Source organism: Taurulus bubalis, assembly GCF_910589615.1.
Source record: "Taurulus bubalis genome assembly, chromosome: 3".
In the NCBI taxonomy this organism is placed as follows: Eukaryota; Metazoa; Chordata; class Actinopteri; order Perciformes; family Cottidae; genus Taurulus; species Taurulus bubalis.
In genome coordinates, this window is record NC_136591.1 from 39,310,854 (window position 1) to 39,337,890 (window position 27,037).

The 27,037-nt window shown below is 43.6% G+C and overlaps 1 protein-coding gene across 1 annotated transcript; it reads left to right on the forward strand.

Moving 5' to 3' along the window:
- Window positions 1-3,768: 3,768 nt before the first annotated feature.
- hdac8 (histone deacetylase 8) lies at window positions 3,769-25,615 on the forward strand. The gene is made up of 11 exons (XM_079215157.1): window positions 3,769-3,974; window positions 4,062-4,114; window positions 5,146-5,276; window positions 6,126-6,267; window positions 7,092-7,204; window positions 7,291-7,368; window positions 7,497-7,605; window positions 7,985-8,157; window positions 8,770-8,864; window positions 18,513-18,618; window positions 24,531-25,615. Exons 1-11 carry the CDS (start codon window positions 3,861-3,863, stop codon window positions 24,551-24,553), a joined length of 1,137 nt encoding a protein of 378 aa, XP_079071283.1. The 5' UTR covers window positions 3,769-3,860; the 3' UTR covers window positions 24,554-25,615.
- Window positions 25,616-27,037: the final 1,422 nt, after the last annotated feature.

Consider the following 27,037-nt stretch of genomic DNA (forward strand, 5'->3'; position numbering starts at 1 on the left):
TTTCTGAAGATGATTCAGAAGAAAAGGTTCTTGAGAGCTTTCAAAAGGTAATTCAAAGAAGATTGAAGAATATTCACAGGCAACAAGAGAGGGAGTCAGAACTCCAGCTCCAAGTGTCCCTCAGCAATAAGGAGCGTGACAAAATGGCGACAAAATATGAGGCAGAGGCAGAGAAACTCTCTGAGTCAAAGAAAACAATCCTCGATCTCTGCCAGGAGAAAGAGGATTTGTCTCTGAGACTCAGAGAGACAGAAAAAGAGCTGTTGAGGGAGAAAGACGAGCGCCTCCGGAACAATGAGGCCCTGGAGGCTAACATCAAGTCTCTGGAAATGGCAGCGAAAGACAAGCACATGAAGGAACAGGAGATGGAAGAACTTCAGGATCAGCACCAGAGCGAGGTGAAAGAGTTAAAGGAGGAGATGGTGAAACTCAACATCATTAACGAGAAGCTCCTTTCCAAGTTTAAAGACACAAACAATCAGATGAGCATCGTAGAAGAGCACTGGAAAATGAAGTATGCTTCTCTGGACAAAAAGCACCAAATACACCAAAAGACCATTCTGTCCATGAGACAGAAAACGACCGAGAAAAGCCAGAGAATTCTGGAAGAAAAATATAAAGACGAGCTGAACCGAAATTATAGCTTTCTCTACGAGTTGGGCCAGCAACGAACAGACGAACAAACGCTCCTGGAGGACATCTGTCTGAAGTTCAAAAAAAGGTGTCTCGGCCCCTTTGGCAGGAGGATGCAGGCGAGAGAAGTTGAATTAGAAAAAATTAAAACAAAGATGCGGGACACGCAGAGGGAGGCGGAGGCGGTGCCAACACACGGCGCCTTAGGCCAGAGCCCTCGACCCCCCAACTCCATTTTGAATAGAATGAGGCATCTTCGGGATTAGGACTCTGTTTCGTCGGGGAGAGTGATTCTCCTCCTCGGTTGCTCTCACAAAGGTTTCTCCCTTCTTTTCTTTTTTTCCTGATCAGGCTCTTCCTTTTCTCGCCTCGAGTTTTCATGGATCGTGGCCGTCTGGATCGAATGTGCTGTAACTTTTTTTACGTTGTTCATTCTGTTCACATGACATCTATAGCTTCTGTCCATCCGGGAGAGTGATTCTCCTCGGTTGCTCTCACAAAGGTTTCTCCCATTTTTTCCTGTGAAAGGTTTTAATTTGATCCGATGTGAGGTCCCGGGACAGGGATGTCTTGTGTGTACAGATTGTACAAACTGAATTGAATTGAATGAGCACACAGAGCTACACAGTGGTAAGTGATTTACCCTGTTGTAGCAATATTCACTTCAGGCTTTTGGAAACTAAGTGATTATCTCCAATTAGTCCTAATAGTGTTGGGTATTCTCCTGGTGATCAGGTTATCCCAAACAAATTAATAAAACAAAAACAAACAATTGAATTCTATGTTCTCGCCTCTCTGATTAAATATAGACTGTATGAACACAAATGTATGACATGATGGTGACTTTAAAGAAGAAATGCTGGTAGCGGTTTGAGTTGTGATTTTAATAAACTGAAGCTGATAAAAAAAAAGGGTAATGTTATAAAAAAGCAACAAAAGGGAAAGAAAAAAAAATTGTACAAAAAATAAAAATGAATAAATATCATACATAAATACATTTGGTAAATTCAAATATTGAAAAAAAGAAGAGAACAACAAATTTGACATAAGCAAATTTTAAGCTCTTTCCGGGGCCGTTCTGGAGGAGAAGACTTCCCACACGAGACCAGCACACCTGAGTGGATTTGCTGGTTTTATGTTATAATCGTCTCTAACGTCATCCTCAACAAGCCGCCGCCGCCTCTTCCATCCCGCTTCCTTTTCTCTCTCTTTCCTTTCAGAACAAAAACGTACAATACCCCTGTGTCCTGGCAGTGAATCATTCAGTTCAATCAAAATGTTTTTTTAAAGTTCCGTTTGATCTTTTTACCTTTTCTTTTTACCATTTGAAGAAATATTCAGTAGTAATATTCAACAACTGACAAACAATACCATTTCCGTTACTGATATCGAACAAATGTTTCTACCAGCTAAATCAATTATCAACCCAGCAACTCCACCCTACGCCATCTTTTGAATTAGCTGAAATAAAGCAACAAGTCCACATTTAGCAAAGCTGCAGAACTACAGTCTCTAACGTCAACACTACAACTAGTGGCCATTTGTGGTCACTGCAGGCCCAAACTCAGCAGTTCTAAGTCCAGTGGTTAGTATTTCAATGCCAGTTTTGGAAGCCCAAAGTCTTCTACATTTTTATTTTCTTCTTCCCTCTGGAGCTTTTTTTCCTTCCTCAGGTTTCATCTTCTAAAATCCAGCATTAAGATTTGTCGCTTTGTGTCCAGTCTGTCTTCATCCCCACTCAGACTAGTTCTCCAAAGGCAGTAGAGATGACCAGAGGAAATTGTCTTTCATTTCTTGTCCATTTCCCTCATGGCCTCGGCGCAGACCGTTCTTAGCCTGCCTCCCGGCCAACAGGATGTCATCCCACTGATGATTTTTAAATTGAGGCCCAGAGGAGGGAGGCCGTAGCCCCCAGTGAAGGGGAAGCCTGGTGTGGCCAGAGGGGCTGAGGAGTGCATGCCTGCAGAGGGCTGCTTACTGGGCCGCTCATCTGGGGACAGGGTGGAGGCTTTGCGCTTGGAGCCTGATCTCAGGTCTTGGGCTACAGTGAGCTGGATCACATTAGTCACAGAGGCATCATGGTGGCTCAGATTTCCGAGAGCAAAACTGCTCCCATTACTGCCGTTGGTCTGAGCCAGTTTGGTGGAAGGCAGGCTGGTCAGTAATGGGCCGGCAGTAGCTTTTTTTGTATGTAAAGACGCATAAGAGGCCCAGTGGCCCTATGATTGGCCCAGTAGTCCCGCCCACGCATTTTCCAGACCTTTTTTTGCTTTTTCACATTTTTTATAATTACAAATCAGGTCACCAGAGTTAAAGTGTTTTAAGTATCAATATGCTTTCTTTACGCTCCAATTTGTTCAAATGTGCTTTACCTATTTTTTTCTGTCAGTGTTTATGGTTTATTGTCCATGCTTTTCTTTTTTTTGAACACTTATTTATGGAAATTTTCAGATTAAATTACATCAAATAAGAGACAAGGAGACAATGACCCATTCCAGTATAGTAGTGTTATTAAGGCTTGTGTGATTATATGTACAGTACATCAACGGACAGAGTTGGCACAGTATCTGGGCGCGGATTGTGGTGGGTCAGTCTGGACCAAAAAGTCCAGGGCCGAATTTGTGTCCCAGTCCAGGCCTGTAATAGCCGATTGTCTTTATATGTATTTACATTTAATTAAAATATAGGGTATTTTATATATCCGTGTATCAACAAATACACTTTAAAATATTTAACATGTATTGACCAAATATGTTGTCTATTCGTTGACGCAAACTATATTGAAACGGCAAAAAGACTACAATTAATCCCAGAATGCTTCTCGCGCCGTGTGCGTACCACTTTGAAAACCGTCCGCGCGCGTGGAACATTTAATTCGACGTTGGCGACCGTTAGGACTCAGCTCTCCGTCCTATTCGTTCCCCCGCCAAAAAAACATGTCCATGTTTCAAGATAAAATGACAATAAATAGTTTAATAATTTTACTCTATATATGTATATATATATTTTTTTTTGTATATTTTTGTAATCATCGTTGGGTTCCGTCTAACGGCGGACACCGGAACTTCACCGTGTTGCTTGTGTGGTAGGGGGGGGGGGGGAATGTTGACGGTGTAACACCACGCTCGAGAAAAAGACGCCGCTCGAAATTTTCTCCCTTGTGAATTCGTTTTTTATAAGCGCCATTCTTCGCTAAATACTAGTTTTTAATATTTGACACGTCGTAAATGAGTCACAGAGGAGACCGGGATGACGACAGCGGCGGGAAGCGGAAGGTCGCGTACGTTTACAGCTCGGAGTACATCGAGACTTGCGACAGTTTATCCAAAGTGCCAAACCGGGTGAGTTACATTGAACCGCAACCATTTAGTCCACGTGCTCTGCTTTGCTGTGTCGTCATCGTCGTGTTTATTTCTGTCAATTCCCAGGCGAGTATGGTCCACTCCCTGATAGAAGCCTACGGACTCCTGAAGCACGTGAGGTGAGTGGCAGCTCCTTTATATGACGGAGAGAAACCGCTAATTTAATATACTTCCGTACTTTTTAGAGACCAGAGTCGAAGCTGACGCATAACCTTCAGTCACGTGACGTTGGTCATATTGCTGGGTGTAATTCGGCTGCTGTGACGTGCTCTCAGGTTTCTGTCAAACTTATTTATTTGTAATAACAAAACAGCAACAACACACATCTCCTGTTGCCTCACACAGTACCGACATGTGTAAAAGTGGTTTTATTTCAGAGGGGGTTTGGTTTTTACACTCAAATATTAACGTGCGTTCTGCAGAAACCTGCATTCAGATAGCTGTGTGTTTAGAATAATGCACATTATATATATTATTATTATTTTATTAATATTTTGAGGGGATCTGGTGCATTTTCTTCCCCCTTTTTTTGTTTTCCTTTCGTATTCTGTGAACTGCGAAGACTTTACTTCCTCAATTCATTCTGTAAATTAAGTCTTTAAAATGTGAGAAAAATAAATAAATAATGCCTTTCACAAGAATAAAAACAATAAGAAAATATTCAAACTTGAGAAGAAGGCATCTGGGACTTAAAAAATAATAATCATAATGCTTTTTATTTCGTTTGGTAAGTTTTTTGTTTAATATCTTCTTGTTTCACATCAAGTCAGAGAATCTACCGATATAATATATATTTATAAATGATATAATCTCATATATATATATTATACTTTTTCATTCTGTTAATTTAAATTGATAGATTATTCCTTTCAGTTCCAGGTGGTTTCTCTTTTCAATGTCATTTTCTATTTCTTACTTTTGTCATTTATTGTATTACATTTTTTCATCTTTTCTTGAAACCTATGTTAAGGGTTGTGGTATTTTTTTTTTTCCTCCATGACTCTCAATTTCCACTCCCAGTCCTGTGTATGAGAGCCGTATTTATTCAGTTTTTTGTGTGTCTGTGTCCTGTTACCGCGGTTTTATTTACACACAGTATTTAGTTTCACAAGCTGCATTTACCATTACATTTTCTTTCCTTGCCCTCCAGCACCATTAAACCTCAAGTGGCCTCCATCGAGGACATGGCCAAGTTCCACACAGACTCGTACCTGGAGCACCTCCACAAGATCAGCCAGGACGGAGACAACGACGACCCGCAGTCGGTCGACTACGGCCTGGGTGAGAAGAGCAACGGCGAACTCGAATACAGACGCATTTATTTTTGAACTCGTCACAAGAGAACGTTCATTGTCTCAGAATAGCGGCGGGCGATCTTTCTTCCTCACTACAGACACATTTTACAACCAACTTTGATGTCTCGCTGGAGTTCATTACAGTTCTTTCAACCAGAGGGATACATTAAAGTGGGAACAAGTTTACATGCAGTGCTATTTTACCGGCAGCAGAGGGCACTGTAACACACTATTTAAACACGTTTGCGTGTACCAGAGTGCACAGTATACTGTCACGGTCTTGAACTGTACTACACAAATATGTCTGACAGTTCTGCGTGTTATCTGCATGTTCACTTTGAGGTGCTCTTCACATTGTCTGCATACTTCTCTTGAGAGAGGAATACATCATCTGAGTGAAAGCTCATCCGGGTGGACAGAGAGACGCGGTGTGGTTTGTTGCTCTTGGACTCGCCGCCTCCAGACGTCCGTCCTTCTCCGAGAGTTTACATTTCTAACTTTAGACCACTCCTCGAGTTCAACCCTCCCTGCTTTCGTTTCCTTGACTCGCTCCCTTTCCTCCATTCCCCCTCATCCATCAGTGCTCTTCTTCGTGCCCTCGGCTCATCCCTCCTTCCTCCTTTTGTGCTCTGCACCTCTCACCAGGTTCATCTCCACCTCTTCCTGGATTCAGTCATCTCTCTCTCCACAGCATAAACCACAGCTTTAACCTCCTTCATGAGGACGTGATTTAGCCTTGAGAGGCGCCGCCTGTGCAGAAATAAACAACATTAATGACATTGTGCGCTCTCTGAAGTCAACATGTTAATTTAAAGATGTTGTTGGGCCCCTCCAGGTTATGACTGTCCAGTGGTGGAGGGGATCTACGACTATGCGGCAGCAGTAGGGGGCGCTACGCTGACAGCAGCTCAGAGTCTGGTGGACCAGAAGAGTCAAGTGGCCATCAACTGGGCAGGAGGCTGGCACCATGCCAAGAAGTGAGTTCTGTTCAACAGGATGGATGGATGGGTAGAAGGATGGATGGATGGATGGATGGATGGATGGGTAGAAGGATGGATGGATGGATGGATGGATGGATGGATAGATGGATAGAAGGAAGGATGGATGGATGGATGGATGGATGGATGGATGGATAGAAGGAAGGATGGATGGATGGATTGAAGGATGGGTGGATGATGGATGGATGAATAAGTAAAAGGATTGATGGCTGGATGGATAGATATATAGATGGATGGATGGATGGATAGATATATAGATGGATGGATGGATAGATAGAAGGATGGATGATGATGGATGGATGAATGGATATATATATATATACATATATATGTATATAGATATATATGGATATATATATATATGGATATATATGGATATATATGGATATGGATATATATGGATATATATATATATATATATATATAGAGATATGAATGGATATATATATATATAGATATAGATGGATGGGTGGATGGTTAGATATATGGATAGGTGGATGGATAGATATATATATGGATAGATAGGTGGATGGATAGATATATATATGGATAGATAGGTGGATGGATAGATATAGATAGGTGGATGGATATATATGGATGGATAGGTGGATGGATATATATGGATGGATAGGTGGATGGATGGATATATAGATGGATGGATAGATAGATGCCACTCACTTCAATCAAGTTCCTGCTCCTGCAGCGCCCCCATCAGTTCCCTGGTGGGCCTGATGGGGGCGCTGCAGGGCAAAGGTCACGCTTTCAAAACATAAAGTCATTTTGTATTTCTCGCTCTCTCTCAGGGACGAGGCGTCGGGTTTCTGCTACGTGAACGACGCCGTGCTGGGAATCCTGAAGCTGAGGGAGAAGTACGAGAGAGTCCTGTACGTGGACGTGGACCTGCACCACGGAGACGGTACGGGACCGGGACCGTCCTCACGGGGGCAAAGACAGGAAACGCCTTTATCAAGAGGACAGGTTGACCCCATATGTTTGTTTCAGGTGTGGAAGACGCCTTCAGCTTCACATCCAAAGTCATGACCGTCTCCCTGCACAAGTTCTCTCCTGGATTCTTCCCAGGTCCGTCCCTGCAGATACTTCCAACATTTGAATGTGATAGATAACCGGCACTGTGAGACGGGTGTCCAGTGAGACGTGTGTGTGTGTGTGTGTGTGTGTGTGTGTGTGTGTGTGTGTGTGTGTGTTAGGTACGGGTGACGTGAGTGACACGGGGCTGGGTAAAGGCCGCTGGTACGCCGTGAACGTCCCGCTGGAGGACGGCATCAAGGACGACCGATACTACCAGATCTTTACAAGGTACACACACACACACAAACACACACACACACACACACACATCTGTGCAGCCAAACACACACACAAACAGAAAACCACACATACACGCACACACCTGTGCATCCACTCACTCGCACACAACAGAAAAACACACACACTCACAAACAGAAAAACACACACATACTTGTGCATCCACACACACACAAACAGAAAAAAACACAAAAATGTAACAATGTTCAGACATGAATTGAACGCGATTATTTTTGAAGGGATTTAAATCCCGGCTCCCGATCGGCCCGACCCGCGTCCTCGTTGTGTACTGCGTGCGTTGCGTTCCCTTGTATCCCGTGGTGTGCAGCGTGTTGTGTAACGAGCGTTGCGTTCCCTTCTTTGTGTGCAGCGTGATGCAGGAAGTGCGCGCGCACTTCAACCCGGAGGCGCTGGTGATGCAGCTGGGCGCCGACACCATGGCGGGAGACCCCATGTGCTCCTTCAACATGACCCCGGTGGGCGTGGGCCGGTGTCTGCAGCACGTCTTGGAGTGGCAGCTACCTACACTGCTGCTGGGAGGAGGTGTGTGTGTGTGTGTGTGTGCGCGTGTGTGTGTGTGTATATATGACCGCGCACTTGGGCTTTTAAAATCGTCTTAATGAAAGGTGGATAATGTGATGTATCCCTTATGTTTATGTTTAGAATCTCAGCGAGTCACTCATTTGTGTACAGTCACACACAAACACATCTACACACACACACACACACACACACACACACACACACCATGCTCTGTTCCAGACCCCTCAGCCCTTGGCCAGATGATAGCTCCTACTTATACGACACAATGAAGCCCTTTTACTCCACTACAATCCCACCTCTCTTCCTTTCTCTCCCTCCCTCTCTGTCCTACATACTTTCTCTCAGTCATATCCTCCTCTCTTTTCTTGGTTCTTGTCATTCTCTCCATTTCACTCGAGCCCATCCTCTTCGTCCTTCAGAGAGAGATTGAATGAAACACTTATTTTCTCCCTGTGTTTCTCTTTTCATTTCCTTTCTTTATCTTGACTTCCTGTTTAATGATCCTTCTAATTGACTCAGTTAATTGAAATAAAACTACTCCACACATGTCATGTGACCACATGATGCTCTTCACCTTCACACATCTACCTGTCTGCTCCTCTTCCTCACCAGGAGGTTACAACCTGGCGAACACGGCTCGTTGTTGGACCTACCTGACGGCGGCGGTGCTCGGAAAGACGCTTTCCTCTGAGATACCAGACCACGAGGTACGACAACACACACACACACACACACACACACACTCTCGCTCTCTCATCCACATATTCCCACATGAACACAAACGCCCTCATTCATTATACTGTCACACAAAATCACAGGCCGACACACACACACATGAAAACCCCCCCCCCCCCCCCCCCCTTGTGTTCACTGTCTGCTGAGTCACTCCATCTAATCAAAGATGGCCGCCTGCTTCTCAATAAAGGGGTTTGTCTGCAGGTGACTCAGACTGTGTGTGTGTGTGTGTGTGTGTGTGTGTGTGTGTGTGTGTGTGTGTGTGTGTGTGTGTGTGTGTGTGTGAGAGAGAGAGAGAGAGAGAGAAGGGTGCCGGTGTTGACAGCTCCGCTCCGTCTGCCTCCTAGAACACAGGCACTTCTCTCTCCATCTTATTTGGCATTAAGGTGACATTTTTAATTATTGTTGAAGGAGAAATCTTAATTTGAACGAAGTTCCACTTGAAACTAGAGATTGAGACAAACTCATGTGGAGTCATTTATATAGACTTCTATACAACCAGAGGAGTCACCCCTGGTGGTCAGTGGAGAGAATGCAGCTTTAACACATGAAGCATATACTTCTATACAACCAGAGGAGTCGCCCCCTGGTGGTCAGGAGAGGGAATGCAGCTTTAACACATGAAACATAGACTTCTATACAACCAGAGGAGTCGCCCCTGGTGGTCAGGAGAGAGAATGCAGCTTTAACACATGAAACATAGACTTCTATACAACCAGAGGAGTCGCCTCTGGTGGTCAGGAGAGAGAATGCAGCTTTAACACATGAAGCATAGACTTCTATACAACCAGAGGAGTCGCCCCTGGTGGTCAGGAGAGAGAATGCAGCTTTAACACATGAAGCATATACTTCTATACAACCAGAGGAGTCGCCTCTGGTGGTCAGGAGAGAGAATGCAGCTTTAACACATGAAGCATATACTTCTATACAACCAGAGGAGTCGCCCCTGGTGGTCAGGAGAGAGAATGTAGCTTTAACACATGAAGCATATACTTCTATACAACCAGAGGAGTCCCCCCTGGTGGTCAGGAGAGAGAATGCAGCTTTAACACATGAAGCATAGACTTCTATACAACCAGAGGAGTCCCCCCTGGTGGTCAGGAGAGAGAATGCAGCTTTAACACATAAGGCATAGACTTCACTTTACAGAACTGGAGGTTGCTGAAAGTTGTTAGCATCCATTGTAGCATGAGAGCTATGAACTTAGACACGGCACAATAATAATCTGTTTCTTACCAGACTAAGTATCCTGATGAACATCATACAATGATTAAACTCAGTTGAGTCAAGTCTAACTCAATTTATCATCAATGGTCTGATTTACTACGACTAGTAAACAATGCCGTCTGGTTCCCAAATACTCGCTTTCATTAGTAGTATTATTATATTAAGACGTCTTCCTGGAGGCCACCAGGAACAATCTGCTTTCTGTGAACCATTAACACTCAAAGTGGAACCCAATCTGGTTATTCTCCGTAATCAGGTCACGGTGTGGATGTAAACAAATGAACCTGGCGGGGAAGTGAGTGGGTTCACCTCTCACCTCATGCCGGTGGTTCAATAGCGGTTACGTGTTTGATCCCCGAATGTTGTCGTTATGCTAGCTGCTAAATCCAATGGACTCACCCGCTCTCCAAATATCAGAGGACCCATCTGCCTTTCTAGCTCCGCTATTCTCTCTCTCACACACACACACACACACACACGCACACGCACACACTCACAAAGAGTCTCTTTCTCCAGCCACTGCTTTTTGGACCTTGTCTTGGTCAAATGTAATGAATAGCTGCAAGTGTGTGTTTGAGAGAGGGAGTCTGTGTGTGTGTGTGTGTGTGTGTGTCTGTGTGTGTGTGTGTGTGTGTCCTGACTGTGATGAAGGTTCCTCTTGTTTCTCCTTGTCAGCGTCCAGTGGCCCTAAATAGCCTTTGACCTCATTAAGGAACACTCACTGAAAACAAAGCAACTATCAGTGCGGGCAGCTGCCACAGACGATGAAGACGAGGACACACACACACACACACACACACACACACACACACATTTTCTTTTAAGAAACAAACAACCTAATGGCTTTTTCTAACTTGAATCTTGCTTATTGGCTTTCAAATTTAGTAGTTTAATCTATTTTGAAGGTCAATTTTTTCCCTAAAGTCGAAGTACAGACAAACTTTGTGTGTGTGTGTGTGTGTGTGTGTGTGTTTGTGTGTGTGTGTGTCTGTGTGTGTGTGTGTGTGTGTGGCCCAGTCTGTGCCCGTTGTGCTCGATAAGAGGGGCATTTATCCATGATGACCAAGCAAAGCTGAAGTTCCAGTGACACAGGGAACAAAAACTACCTTTGTACCCTTTTCTGTGTGTGTGTGTGTGTGTGTGTGTCTGCTCTACTGTAGACTAAACCACATGAATGCACACATTCATTACAGTTGCATAATGTGCTGCTCTGTTTTATTGCATTTTCTTTGTGTTTCATTGGATGATGAAACAACTGAAACGCAAAAGGAAACTTTCCGTTAGGAAGTCACACCAAGTAGAAGTTAAATAAATGCTTTTATGTTTCCACTGCGCTGCTGCCAGAGACTGCATATCAAAGTGGACGAAGTCAATGCTGGTTTAATGCAGTCTAATGCTGGTTTAATGCAGTCTAATGCTGGTTTAATGCAGTCTAATACTGGTTTAATTCAGCTTAATACTGGTTTATTTCAGCTTAATACTGATTTGATTCAGCTTAATACTGATTTATTGCAGTTTAATACTGGTCTAATGCAGTTTAACACTATTTTAATGCGGTTTAATACTGGTTTATTGCAGTCTATTACTTGTTTAAGGCAGTCTAATACTAGTTTAATACTGGTTTAATGCAGTCTAATACTGGTTTAAGGCAGTTTAATATTGGTTTAATTCAGCTTAATATTCGTTTAATGCAGTCTAATACTGGTTTAAGGCAGTTTAATACTGGTTTAATGCAGTCTAATACTGGTTTAAGGCAGTTTAATATTGGTTTAATTCAGCTTAATATTTGTTTAATGCAGTCTAATGCTGGTTTATTGCAGTATTATTTGTTTCATGCAGTTTAATACTGGTTTAAGGCAGCATAATACTGGTTTAAGGCAGCATAATACTGGTTTAAGGCAGTTTAATACTGGTTTAAGGCAGTCTAATACTGGTTTAAGGCAGCATAATACTGGGTTAAGGCAGTTTAATACTGGTTTATGCAGTTTAATATTGGTTTAATTCAGCTTAATATTCGTTTAATGCAGTTTAATACTGGCTTAATGCAGTTTAATACTGGTTTAGGACAGTCTAACACTGGTTTAAGCGATCTGTCAATTACAAGGTAGCCCCGCCTTAAAGCATGCCCTGAGAAGTGGAGTCATTTCCTCATAGACTTCTATACAACCAGAGGAGTCGCCCCCTGGTGAACAGTAGAGAGAATACAGGTTTCAGGCATTTCTGTCCTTAACTGACACTGTATGCTGTTAGCATCCAGAAACAGACAGTTTAGTTTGTATTATCTGCTCAAATCTCACTTATATATAAATATATTTTTATGTTGGTTTGATTTTGTTTTAAATACATAGTTCAGAGTGTTTATTTTCAATGGAATCTTTACACTTTAGATTTTCCCTCCTCTCCGTTCAGCCTGTCGTGCACAAACCGCTCGCTGGACTACACGGTTTAAAAATAGCAGTCCAAGAAACACAAACATCAGTCACAGTTGGCCCGCCGCGTCAACAATAGCGCTGCGATATTCTCTGATTACCAGACAAAATATTACGCTGCCGATAACCCACACAATGACCCCGCTTCTATCGCACGCATTACACTGCAACGTCTTATGAAAACACCAGTAAAAGTGCCTTTTGTAGTTCCAACCAGGACTCCAGCCGCCGGGTCGAGGAGTCATGTTGACTTGTATTGTCCGATAGCCCCGCCCCCAACAGGGGTCAAAGGTCAGGGAACGTCTCTGATTGGACGGCCACGGGCATTGTTTTTGTGATGTGATTGTTTTCAGGAACTCTCACTATAAAGTGGACCACACAAGTTCCTCTCTTTGCAGTGGAACGTACAGTGAGAATGATTATACCCAAGTATCCCACAATGCATCGGGAAAAGTACCATCATGCATTGCGCTGAAGGAAAAAAACGTCAGACGGGCGAGAAGAGAGAGGGACGTGGTTGAGTTGTGGCAGGAAAGTAACAGTACTTTTTATGTATTTATTAAACTGGGAGAAACTGCAGCGCATTCCGCTTCCTGTTCTTGCCTTTCACAATAAAAGCCCCAAACATATTCGATGAGAGGTAAACTCTGTTGCATTTTATTATTGATCTGGAAACCTTTAATCGTTCGTAAAGATTCCACCTGGAACCCTTTTAGAAGAGATGGATGGATGGATGGATGGATGGATGGATGGATGGATATTAAAGAACTGCTGTAAACAAACTGGTCTGGGTTCAGTTCCCCTCGTCTCCAGTGAGAGGAACAAAGGTAAATACGAATGAGTGTCCGTCTCCGAAGCCGCACAGGAAGGGAGGACGTCTCTGCTCCCAGATTGGAAGAAGGCGGGAAGCGTCCCGCCCCTCGACTTCCTCCTTCCTCTCTTCCTGTCTGCGGCCACTTCCTGTCCCGCCCCTCCGCTGCCGTCAGGGGATGTGTCGGCTCCCAGAGTCACGGGCTCAATCGCCGGAAGAGAGTGTGTGTGTGTGTGTGTGTGTGTGTGTGTGTGTGTGTGTGTGTGTGTGTGTGTGTGTGTGTGTGTGTGTGTGTGTGTGTGTGTGTGTGTGTGTGTGACAAGGGGAATTTTGTCTGTTTACAAAATGACATTTCAAAATATGCTGTGAAAAAGCTGATCACGCTCCTTGAGTTAATCCAACGCTGCAGATCATGTGACCGACCGACGGAGGGTCACGTTGTGTGGCGGTTGTGTCTTTAATGTCCGTTTGTGCTCATGGACGGGTTTGATCCTCGCAGATGGGATCATTATTCACTTTATCATCATTTTAACTTTTTTATTGGATATTTCTATAGACCCAGTGGTCCTGTATTTATAATATTGTAACTTTTTTGGAGCTTTTTTTTCCAATTAAATTTAAAAAAAAAATTTTTTTTTATAAAGGTTCCTGTATAATCATACTTTATACTAACTTTTACACATAACACCTTTTGTGTTGCTGGTTCAGACTCGTACATAAAATGCATCTTTTACGAATTAAATTTTGCAATAAAATAAAAATGTTGCAATAAAATGAATCATCGTTCTTAGATTTTACGATGAAAACGCCTATTGAAGACGCCTAATAGAATCAATAGCGTTCTTTATATTTAGAATATGTATTCATTATATTAGAAAATATTCTCTTTACAGCTTAATCTGTCCTCCTCTTCAAATGCACCGGACTCCATTGACAAAAACAGATTTTATCGTCTTTTCGATTTGATCGACTTTGTAGAATCCGAACTGACCCAACGACCTCCTGTCTGCTTCCCGTCTGCTGCATTAAAATCAAGGAGTCTTCTTCTTGGCTTTCCTAAGTTTACCGCCCCAAAAACACACACACACACACACACACACACACACACACACACACTCTGCTGTCAACAGATGTGTTCAGACAGACTTTTGTTGCTCATCACTTTTAGACGGTGATGGTGGAGCCACAGGAAAGATCTTTCGCAATAGAGTTAATCATTGTTTATCATACTGCTTTTTTAGACTATATATATATATATATATATATATATATATATATATATATATTTAGTTCCCGCCCCACGGTGTTCTCCCCATCAAGGCCGAGGTTTCTCATACACTCTGAGTGATGGGCCGAGGGTTCATGTTAATGACCGCGCTGATTAATCGGAGACCTTCTGCTATTCATCTCTCTGCCAGAGACACTGCAGCCAGTCAGCTGGTGCTTTTTTTAAATGTTTTATTTGTTCTGCCTCTTGACCTTGTCCTCGTCTCTCTGGATCGCCCACCGAGCAGCACTTATTCCACTCAGCGTCGCTCTTCTTCGATTCCTCCCCGTCTGCCGTTAGACGAGTATTATAGAAATATTATAGGAAGATCTCTCTCTCTGTCTCTTTCTCCCCATGGTCATCCAAGCCAAACAAGCAAAGCAGCAAGTGTGTGTGTGTGTGTGTGTGTGTGTGTGTGTGTGTGTGTGTGTGTGTGTGTGTGTGTGTGTGTGTGTGTGTGTGTGTTGCTGGACAGCAGGAGACAGAGCACTGGGTTCATGGGAAATACATTGCGGGCGTGCATGTGTGTGTTAAGTAACCGCTCTCATGTTGAGCTCCGCTGAGGCCGGAGGTAAGACACAGAAAGTCATCGTTGCTAATTGGAAACAGACACGCAGACACACACAAACAGACACACAAACTTAAAGACACCATGGATATTTGCTTGTAGGCATGTACTCACGCAAACAAATATCAATGGACTTTCCCACAAACACACTCTTACCTTCATCTACACACAAACTAGCATGCATTCCCTCTCTCTGACTCACACACACACACACACACACACACACACACACACACACACACGGGGCTATTAAACAAAGACAGAGTTGTCTTTGTTTTTCAAGTACACCAAAGTATACTCCTACTGCTTGTTGGCTCAGGCTTGTGTGTGTGTGTGTGTGTGTGTGTGTGTGTGTGTGTTGCCAATACAGACTTTTCTGAAGTCTTCTCTAATGACATCCATCTAATCCACTAAAGGGTTTCAATCCAAAACAACGGGGCATTAGCGCAGAGATCATTACGGGATGCAGAATCCACAACTTAAAGGAGCAGTGTCACAAACTATATATAATATAATAGAGGGAGTTTGTTTGGAGGACATCGGGTCCTTCGCCGTGTTTCTGCTGAGTCCTCCGAGTCCGAGACTTTCCCAACAGTCGGACTGACGCACTCGTGGTCAGACCTGGCCTCCGGGTTTGTTTTGCTCTCATGGCTCTGAGTCACGGCCCGGGCAAATTCCCTGGAAATATGTGTTTCAACCGACATGCTCGGGTTTTAACTTCTGGTTGAACCCTCTCTCTGGATTTCCACCTGTTTTTTTATTTTATTTTTTTATAGGTGTACATATTGGCTGGTTTTGTTTCATGGAATCGGTCCGACTCTGCTTGAAATGCCAGGAGCCTTCGGTATGTGCTGAAATCATCTCGGGCCTTTAATCCCCCCCTTACCCTCCCTCCTCTTGTTGGTGAGGCCCAGGCCGTCCAGTGGAAGTTTTGACTGATTTGTGGTTTCTCTTCTGGGTTCTGCTTTTCATTTAATTTCTCTACTACCAGACGAAGACTGTCTCGTACGTTTGTTTGTGGTAACGCGGCACACTGGGACGTCAGAGAGAGTATCAGGACCATGTGTCCCATCTGAAGGTATCAGGACCATGTGTGTCCCATCTGAAGGTATCAGGACCATGTGTGTCCCATCTGAAGGTATCAGGACCATGTGTCCCATCTGAAGGTATCAGGACCTTGTGTCCCATCTGAAGGTATCAGGACCATGTGTGTCCCGTCTGAAGGTATCAGGACCATGTGTGTCCCGTCTGAAGGTATCAGGACCGTGTGTCCCGTCTGAAGGTATCAGGACCTTGTGTGTCCCGTCTGAAGGTATCAGGACCTTGTGTGTCCCGTCTGAAGGTATCAGGACCTTGTGTGTCCCGTCTGAAGGTATCAGGACCATGTGTCCCATCTGAAGGTATCAGGACCATGTGTGTCCCGTCTGAAGGTATCAGGACCATGTGTCCCATCTGAAGGTATCAGGACCATGTGTCCCATCTGAAGGTATCAGGACCATGTGTGTCCCGTCTGAAGATATCAGGACCATGTGTCCCATCTGAAGGTATCAGGACCATGTGTGTCCCGTCTGAAGATATCAGGACCATGTGTCCCATCTGAAGGTATCAGGACCATGTGTGTCCCGTCTGAAGATATCAGGACCATGTGTCCCATCTGAAGGTATCAGGACCTTGTGTGTCCCGTCTGAAGGTATCAGGACCTTGTGTGTCCCGTCTGAAGGTATCAGGACCATGTGTCCCATCTGAAGGTATCAGGACCATGTGTGTCCCGTCTGAAGGTATCAGGACCATGTGTCCCATCTGAAGGTATCAGGACCATGTGTCCCATCTGAAGGTATCAGGACCATGTGTGTCCCGTCTGAAGATATCAGGACCATGTGTCCCATCTGAAGGTATCAGGACCATGTGTGTCCCGTCTGAAGATATCAGGACCATGTGTCCCATCTGAAGGTATCAGGACCATGTGTGTCCCGTCTGAAGATATCAGGACCATGTGTCCCATCTGAAGGTATCAGGACCATGTGTCCCATCTGAAGGTATCAGGACCTTGTGTGTCCCGTCTGAAGGTATCAGGACCATGTGTCCCATCTGAAGGTATCAGGACCTTGTGTGTCCCGTCTGAAGGTATCAGGACCTTGTGTCCCATCTGAAGGTATCAGGACCATGTGTCCCGTCTGAAGGTATCAGGACCTTGTGTCCCATCTGAAGGTATCAGGACCTTGTGTGTCCCGTCTGAAGGTATCAGGACCATGTGTCCCGTCTGAAGGTATCAGGACCTTGTGTCCCATCTGAAGGTATCAGGACTGTGTGTCCAGTCTGAAGGTATCAGGACCATGTGTCCCGTCTGAAGGTATCAGGACCTTGTGTGTCCCGTCTGAAGGTATCAGGACCTTGTGTGTCCCGTCTGAAGGTATCAGGACCTTGTGTGCCTTCACTCGGAAATTTGCGTTGTTGGTATCATTTGCGTCTGGTGCATTGACTTTGCATGTAATCTACTCGCGCGGGAAATTTGCAACGCGTTGGGTGTGAATGCAACATGACACGCTCAACTGAAAACATTTCAATCATGTCAAGAGTCACTGCTGCGCTCCCTCCCAACGTTTAAGGGTTACTTCTGTGCGTTTCCACCTGGAGCCTCTTTTCCTCTCCAAGCCGGTCCATCTGCTGCAGACGCCGGCCGCTCAACGGCCTCAGATTGTTATGAAGTGTCTGACAACGATGTGGAAAGAACCCGGCGGGGAAATGAAACGTCTCGTGGCTTCTTGCACTTTGTAGGAATCAGCTGAATATTCAGCCGTGGCATTGAACATGTTTTTAGATGACGATAATATACCGCTTTAACGATTTTCAGTATGTTCTTCCACAATGTTAACACTCACTTATGCGACCAATTGGACGTGCATTAAAATGGTTATTCCCATGAATGAAAACGGGTTGAAGAATACCAAAGTTACCCGTGAATGCCTCCGTTACTTTACATTGATTTATATAAACCACAAATAAATCTATAAAAGTAAATTTAAAAAACGGTTCCTCAGCATCACTGTTCTTTTTCTTTTCTCTGAAAGCCCGTGTAAATATTCATCAGCAGTCAGTTTTATAATCCAAGTCGTCAAAGTCCAAAACGGAGCCTGAAATTTTCCAGGAAAGCAGCTGCATTCTTTAAAAAAGAGAGCGAGAGAGACAAAGAGAGAGAGAGAGTGTGCTTTGGCGCTGTGTGAGATGTCCGGGATGAAAGTACTGCGAATAAGAGAAAGGAGACGTTTAAAAGAAGTCCATAAATCCAGACGTTGTCATAACTGTGTGATGTGATGTCAGTTCTTCACAGAGTACGGGCCAGACTACTCGCTGGAGATCAGCCCGAGCTGTAGACCGGACCGCAACGACACCAAGCACCTGGACCAGGTCCTCAGCACCATCAAAGGTGTGTGTGTGTGTTTTTCTGTTTGTGTGTGTGTGTGTTTTGTCTGTGTGTGTTTTTCTGTGTGTGTGTTTTTCTGTTTGTGTGTGTGTTTGTCTGTGTGTGTTTTTCTGTGTGTCTGTGTGTGTGTTTTTCTGTTTGTGTGTGTGTGTGTGTTTTTCTGTCTTTTTGGGTGTGTGTGTGCGCGTGTTTTTCTGTGTGTGTTTGGTTGCACAGGTGTGTGTTTGTTTTTCTGTGTGTGTGTTTTTTTCTGTTTTTATGTGTTTGTTTTTCTATTTGTTTGTGTGTGTGTGTGTGTGTGTGTGTGTGTGTGTGTGTTTGTTTTTCTGTTTGTGTGTGTGTGTGTGTGTGTTTTTCTGATTGTGTGTGTGTGTTTTTCTGTTTGTGTGTGTGTGTGTTTTTCTGTTTGTGTGTGTGTGTGTTTGTCTGTGTGTGTTTTTCTGTGTGTCTCTGCGTTTTTTTTTTCTGTTTGTGTGTGTGTGTGTTTTTCTGTCTTTTTGGGTGTGTGTGTGCGCGTGTTTTTCTGTGTGTGTTTGGTTGCACAGGTGTGTGTTTGTTTTTCTCTGTGTGTGTGTTTTTTTCTGTTTTTCTGTGTTTGTTTTTCTATTTGTGTGTGTGTTTGTGTGTGTGTGTGTGTGTGTGTGTGTGTGTGTGTTTGTTTTTCTGTTTGTGTGTGTGTGTGTTTTTCTGATTGTGTGTTTGTTTTTCTGTTTGTGTGTGTGTGTTTTTCTGATTGTGTGTGTGTGTGTGTGTTCTTGTGTGTATGTTTGTGTTTGTGTGTGTGTGCATGGATGCACAAGTGTGTCTGGGTGTGAAGGGTAAACGTGTGTGTGTGTGTGTGTGTGTGTGTGTGTGTGTGTGTGTGCCTCCCTGAACCCTGCCTCACCTGAAGCCCTTTTATTCTCTGCGTGGCTCCTTTCATGAATCTGTTCTTGTCTCTCTACGTCTCTGTGTGGTTTGAAAGTATGACTTGTTCTTCTCCTTCTCTCTCTGTGTGTGTGTGTGTGTGAGAGTGAGAGAGAGAGAGTGTTTGTGCGTGTGTGTTTGTGTGTGTGTGAGAGAATACACGGCTGCTCTTTTATCCCCAAACCTCAATCAGAGGGCAACATACATGTGGTATTTTACCCTTTTCACACCGTTTCTCTCTCTATACGTTTATATATATATATATATATATATATATATATATATATATATATATATATATTTTTTTTTTTGTATACATGAATGAGTGTGTAGCCGTGCGGTTGAGCCCCAAAGACGGGCTTTCTCTCTCCTTTCTCCTGGTCTGAGCGCTGACAGCCCGCAGCCCAGGAGAGACCCTCCTCCTTCGGGGTGAAACCCGGGCGAGGAGTTGAGCGGCGGGAGCGTCATTGTCAGGAGGGCGAAGGCGAGGCGGGTTTGTTTTACGGGCGTCTCGCCGCCTCCGCCGCCGGGCTTTTGAGGTCTGGAGTTTGAACGTTTGGGTGTGAAAGATCCGTTGTGAGGGCGTGTTAACCACACACACACACACACACACACACACACACCTTCCTCCTCTACCAAACCTCTGCGTCTGAGAGTTTAAAGATATAAAGATTTAAATATGGACAGAAATCACCTTCTTCCATCTTCAATCTCCTTAAAAAAAAATAACTGTCACAATGCATCTTGGGATGCCGAGCTAAATGTGTCCCAGAGAATCGAGCCGTTATCAGGAGAAAATAAAAGGTCGCTTCAGTGATCGGGAGCTGAACTCCAATGAAACAAACCCGCATTTTTAAGTTCTGCACAACTATTCCTGCGAACTCGAGAAAACAAGCGTCTCTTTCATTACATACATTTTCCCGCTAGCTCAAGAAATCTGCCTCTTTTTTTTGTTTGTTTCTCGATAGGCGTAAATCATGAAAACCTTTGATGAGAAACTGGTGATCTCGTTCCCTTTCGGCTCCATTAAAAACGTTATTTTTAGGTCTCTGGGCGGCTTTTTGGGGGTTTTTTTAATCCGGGGAATTTTGACTTTTCAGCAAATAGCCAATACCCAATTACTGCAAGGAAACAAATGATTCAGCACATGAAAGGAAATGTAGCCAACTGTGTTGTGCAATAACGCAATTATAGATATCTGGTGCATCCTAATAACTCCGAGCCGACATGGCATGGTAAAAACCAACAACGTGCATTTAAACGGGTCGTTTCTCTGCAGCAGACGCATCAAAATCAGAGGAACGGGAGTTTGTTTTTCCACGAAAAATTCGGCCGGCTCGCGCTAAATCATCACAACCAGACGGGGCTGAAAGCAACCGCTATGGTCGCAGTCATGCGGCTTTTATTAGGGGCGACGGAGGGGATCTGGCGGATGGAGAGAATGCAAAAAGAGGGAGGGAGGGAGGGAGGAATGAAATGCAGACGAGCCAGAGAGACGGGGAGAAACTGGCGCTCGTTCTCCTTCCAGTCTTTGCTCAGGGCGTAAATTACCTGACTTCACAGTTTCACGTCTTTCTTTCCTCACGATGTCCCTCCATCCTCCTGTTTCAGGTCCTCCTCCTTCTTCTTTTTCTCTCCGTCTCTTCCTCCAGAGTCTCACAGAGCGTTTCGTCACCACACAACAAGCAAAAACACCAAAACCACCAAGAAGGGAGGGCAGTAGAATTTTAAATATCGGGAATATTATTGGTCTGCCGACTCATGATTTTAAAGAAAGATCCCACAAATGTCTGCCGACTCGACAAATTCACACGCACAGAATAGGCTGTCACACACACACACACACACACACACCTCTAGGCACACACACATGACATCATCGGGGTGGATAAGTGTTTCTCTGGTTATAAACATTGGTTTCCCTGAGAAACTGCCAGTGTGAGTTTGTGTTTGTTTTGTGTCTGCTGGCACGAAGAGACTGGAAAGATCTTCTTAGTGGTAATCTACAAGAAATGTGCATTTAGTCCCAAACCCATATGTTTGGCTAACAGCGTGCACAATATGAGCTCACTGCACTTTGTTTATGGAGGTGTATCAGAAAAATGCAGGCTGGCATACAATTTATTAATGGGTATAAAAACAAAACAAAAAACGTTATTGATATAGCACCTTTTATAAAAAAATGTTTAAAAAAAAAACCATGTTTATAAAGCGTAGATGAACATTTAAGAAAACTAAAGGCAAAATAGACCCTGCAGTAAAGGTAATGAACACAACACAAGAGTAGAAAACAAACGAATAAATAAAAACCAAATGGCGGGCATAAAAGGACGTACAAAATCAGCATAGCATACCACTAGCATAGCATATGACTAGCATAACATACCACTAGCATAGCATATAACTAGCATAACATACCACTAGCATATCATACCACTAGCATATCATACCACAAGCATAGCATACCACTAGCATAGCATACCACTAGCAGATCATACCACTAGCATATCATACCACTAGCATATCATACCACTAGCATATCATACCACAAGCATCTCATACCACTAGCATATCATACCACTAGCATCTCATACCACTAGCATCTCATACCACTAGCATATCATACCACTAGCAGATCATACCACTAGCAGATCATACCACTAGCAGATCATACCACACATAGCATACCACTAGCATATCATACCACTATCATATCATACCACTAGCATATCAAACCACTAGCATAGCATACCACTAGCATCATATACTACTAGCATATCATACCACTAGCATCGCATACCACTAGCATCACATACCACTAGCATAGCACACCAGTAGCATAGCACACCAGTAGCATAGCATACCACTAGCATACCACACCACTAGCATATCACACCACTAGCATAGCATACCACTAGCATACCATACCACTAGCATACCACACCACTAGCATACCATACCACTAGCATACCATACCACTAGCATATCATACCACTAGCATACCATACCACTAGCATATCATACCACTAGCATACCATACCACTAGCATATCATACCACTAGCACATTTAATTGCAACCAGTCCAACATTTGCTAAAAGATAAAGTGTTGCAGAGACGGTTATTGTTTCCAGAAATAATTACGTTTCAGAAACACGTTTACTTGTATTGTCGTCAACACAAACCGCGGCGTGAGGAGTGTGAAAACATCGGGTTTGTTCTGGCGCTTCCTGTTGCTCTTGTTTGGCGGTCAGTTAAAATGTTTTTATACTTTTTATTTTATTAGGTGATTGTTGGAGGCAGCAGCTGTCTGACCGTCTGCATCCACAGCGCTGTGTTTACGAGAGCGGTAGCCCGATTTCCCCAGGGTGTGTGTGTGTGTGTGTGTGTGTGTGTGTGTGTGTGACTGTGACTGTGACTGAATCTTATCAGAGAGAGAGTGTCTTATCTCATGTGTCTGTGTCAGCAGGGAAATATTGTGGGATAGTTCCATCCTGCTACTCGTTCTCGTTAACTCTTCTGCGCACACACACACACACACACACACACACACACACACACACACACACACAGTATTAAAGCCACCCACACATGCTGTGATAGATGAACGTTTGCAGGTAGTAAATACCAGCGGCCCCGAGAGAGAGCTGCAACTTCTTCACATCTGTCAATGAGTCTTTTAGTCTATAAAACATACAACGATATATTTAGTTTCAGAGTGATGGTGACGTCCAACCAGCTGACAGACGGAAAGTATATATATATATATAATATTGGTTATATATATATATATATATATATATATATATGTATATATGTACCAAATAACAGATGAAGCCAATGAAAGTTTGAGATTTTGCAAGTTTGTGTTTAAGCAAATATCCTGTTAACTGTTTTTAACACACGTCCTGGTCTCTTTTTTTTACAAACTTATTTTTAACCAGAAGTAATAGAAATCTTAAGAAAAACAAAACAGACAAAAAGATTTTTTTTTAAAGGAATAAATACTGAAAGTTCCAGGTGAGAACATTGTGTCGACCGTAAAACGACAAATAAGATCACGAATAGTTTTTTAACTGTTGGGTTTCTGCACAGAACTCGTCCCAGTTTCTCCTGTTTTCTAGGCTTTTAAATCGAATCACCAGAGGAGTCGAGAACACACACACACACACACACACACACAAGACACACACACACACACACACAGACACACACACACGCACTCCTCTCAGAACATGACAGAACTCCACTGACGGCTCCACAATGGCCAACAAACAGGACATCCTCCCTCCTTACGTCAGGGCAATTACTCATCCTCTGGGCCTGTGTGTCTGTGTGTCTGCATGCATGCGTGTGTGTGTGTCTGTGTGTCTGCATGCATGCGTGTGTGTGTGTGTGTGCAACATGTTTATTTTTCTCAATCAGCCAATTTAACATAACAATAGAGGAACAAAGCACCATTGTTTGCAGTGCAACGTGTAAAGTAAACGGGCGACTAGACTTTATAATGCAGCTTTTGTGTGTGTGAGTGAGTGTGAGTGAGTGTGTGAGTGAGTGAGTGATTGAGTGAGTGAGTGTGTGAGTGAGTGAGTGAGTGTGAGTCAGACCTGGAAACCAAATCTGTGTCCTGATGCAAATGAACTTGCATGTTGCTTAACGTTGTAATTTCCATATTGATTTCTCTTTTTGCATGCTCGTGTTTCCTCTGAGCCGACGGCCAGATATTGTTTTGCATTTTTGTGTGTGTGTGTGTGTGTGTGTGCAAATATAAGTGTGTATTTCTGCTTCCATCTTTGGTTTCTCTCGCTGTCTAAAATGTGCATTTAGCATTGTTTTGCCTCCCACTTAAAGTGATGAATTTAACCCTTTTGTGTGTGTGTGTGTGGGTGTGGGTGGATGGGTGTGTGTGTGGGTGTGCATGTTTGTTTGTGTCCTTATGTGTGTGTGTTCACCCATGCACCACCCCGCCCTCCTCACCCCTCTCATTTCTCTCTCTTTCTCTTGTATACAGGGAATTTAAAGAATGTGGTTTAGGAGTCGGCAGCCTCCTCCTCCTCCTCCTCCTCCTCCTCCTCCTCCTCCTCCTCCTCCTCCTCCTCCTTCTCCTACACACTCACACAAAAACACACACCACGTTTCCAAACCAGGTCGACGCTCGCCGGCTTTAATGAAGACAATATGGAGCGGACCCCTCCGGCCCCGAGGCTCTGAGCGGACGAGGGGGGGATGAAGGAAAACATGAGCTGAATAAGGAGGGCTGCACACTGTTTATAATCCTTTTGTGAGGATGGAAAGGTTCAGTGTCTGTGTGTAAAACTGAATTCACAGTCAATGCACCAAGTTTTGTGTGTGTTTGTGTTAAAGGTTTGAGTTCATCCTGATAGTTTGATATTTTAAAAACGGAAAAACAGATGTTTTTATTTTGCAGGTGTCCGGTTTGTTTGTTGTTTTGTAAACGCAAAGATCTCGGTTCCCGGTCGTTAAAATGCATAAACATTTCTAGAAATGGCTGCAGCGCGTGTGATGCTGCACAGCCGCACTTCAGACGCTCCGAGTCCCGATGAAGACGGAATCTTTGACACCAGCGGAAAAACATGTGCATTGTTTTTTTTTTAGCGTTGCGCAATCCCTGCGTTTAGAAACGTGCACAATTACACACGTGTTTAAATCTTTCTACATGCATGTTGATGTTTTCCTGAGTTTCAGACTCCATCCTGCAAAGTTAAAGAAGTAGAGATATTATCTAAATGCTTTTTGCATTTTTCAGGCCCTAATTATTTCTCTCTGAAAATGTAAAATTCTACTTTTGATTTTTATTTTTTCATGCAGATTTTTCCAAAAGGTTTGAATGTTTTTTCTTTAACTTGTAACAAGCTGCTGACTGAAATGAATAAATGAATAAAAAACACATTTAACCTTAACGTTAGTCAGAAATAACAGGTTTAATTCTCTGTATATGGTTGTGAACATTCGTCCAAAACCTGTTGAATCCTCTGCAGATGAAACATGAAATCTTGTTTGAGCTTAAAGTTCATCCATTAAAAATGGTTCCAGGATGTAAATGCATTTGTTTTCACAATAAAAAAATAAAAAAGTTGACATGTTTTCCTGTTTGTTGAGAATTAAAGACCCGGAGAGCGTGTTGTTGTCGTCCTTATGTGGTGATGTGTGTGTGTGTGTGTGTGTGTGTGTGTGTGTGTGTGTGTGTGTGTGTGTGCGCGTCACTTTAAAGAACCTTGTGCTTGAAAGAGGAACCACAAATGTCGGGCCGGTTTCCTTTTAGAAGTGATGCTCCCCAAATTAATGGCCTGGAAATTCACACCAAATGTAGGGAGTCACCAGCCGGAGCTGGCATGTGCTGAGCAGAAGTGTGTGTGTGTGTGTGTGTGTGTGTGAGGATTCCCTGTGATCTTTATGAACAGTTCTGCGGTCACCTCGGCGGTTTGAGCCCAACGCAGCCGGAGCAAATGAAACCCATTACACCGTTTACGAGTTTGGAAAAGGAGAGACGATTGAAATTCTATCTCATAAACTGGGAGGAGGAGGAGGAGGAGGAGGAGGAGGAGGAGGAAGGGGGGTTTACACGGTAACCGTGAAGAAGGGCCGTAAACATGAGACGTCGTGTGTGTTTATGTAGTTTAAAATTAGAAACATTTAGGGGGGCGGGGCTTCGAGAGGATTGCTGGATTGCCTTTTTCGACAAAAAATATTGTGTTCAATCGCGACCGATAAAAATCCTGTTTAGAAGGAAAATGTGTTCTTCTGGGAATTGTCTAAAAGCTGCAGGGGGCGACTCCTCTGGTTGTATAGAAGTATATGATCATGTGTTTACGCTACGTTATCTCTCCTGACCACCAGGGGGCGACTCCTCTGGTTGTATAGAAGTATATGATCATGTGTTTACGCTACGTTATCTCTCCTGACCACCAGGGGGCGACTCCTCTGGTTGTATAGAAGTATATGATCATGTGTTTACGCTACGTTATCTCTCCTGACCACCAGGGGGCGACTCCTCTGGTTGTATAGAAATATATGATCATGTGTTTACGCTACGTTATCTCTCCTGACCACCAGGGGGAGACTCCTCTGGTTGTATATAAGTATATGATCATGTGTTTACGCTACGTTATCTCTCCTGACCACCAGGGGGCGACTCCTCTGGTTGTATAGAAATATATGATCATGTGTTAAAGCTGCATTCTCTCTCCTGACCAGCAGGGGGCGACTCCTCTGGTTGTATAGAAGTATATGATCATGTGTTTACGCTACGTTATCTCTCCTGACCACCAGGGGGCGACTCCTCTGGTTGTATAGAAATATATGATCATGTGTTAAAGCTGCATTCTCTCTACTAACCACCAGGGGGTGACTCTTCTGGTTGTATAGAAGTCTATATAAATGACTCTACTTCTCTTGATGTATTCCCTCAGTAAACATCGTAAACATGAGTTTATGTCTCAATCTCTAGTTTCAAGTCTTCTTCAATACAGCATGATGTCGTTTACCGTCCAACAGACC

Excerpts from the sequence above, each read along its gene's own strand:
- hdac8 (XM_079215157.1), top strand. The coding sequence starts at position 3,861 with ATGAGTCACAGAGGAGACCGGGATGACGACAGCGGCGGGAAGCGGAAG. Across the intron at positions 5,277-6,125 it reads GTCGGTCGACTACGGCCTGG|GTTATGACTGTCCAGTGGTG; the intron begins GTGAGAAGAGCA and ends GGGCCCCTCCAG. Across the intron at positions 7,205-7,290 it reads GGACCTGCACCACGGAGACG|GTGTGGAAGACGCCTTCAGC; the intron begins GTACGGGACCGG and ends TGTTTGTTTCAG.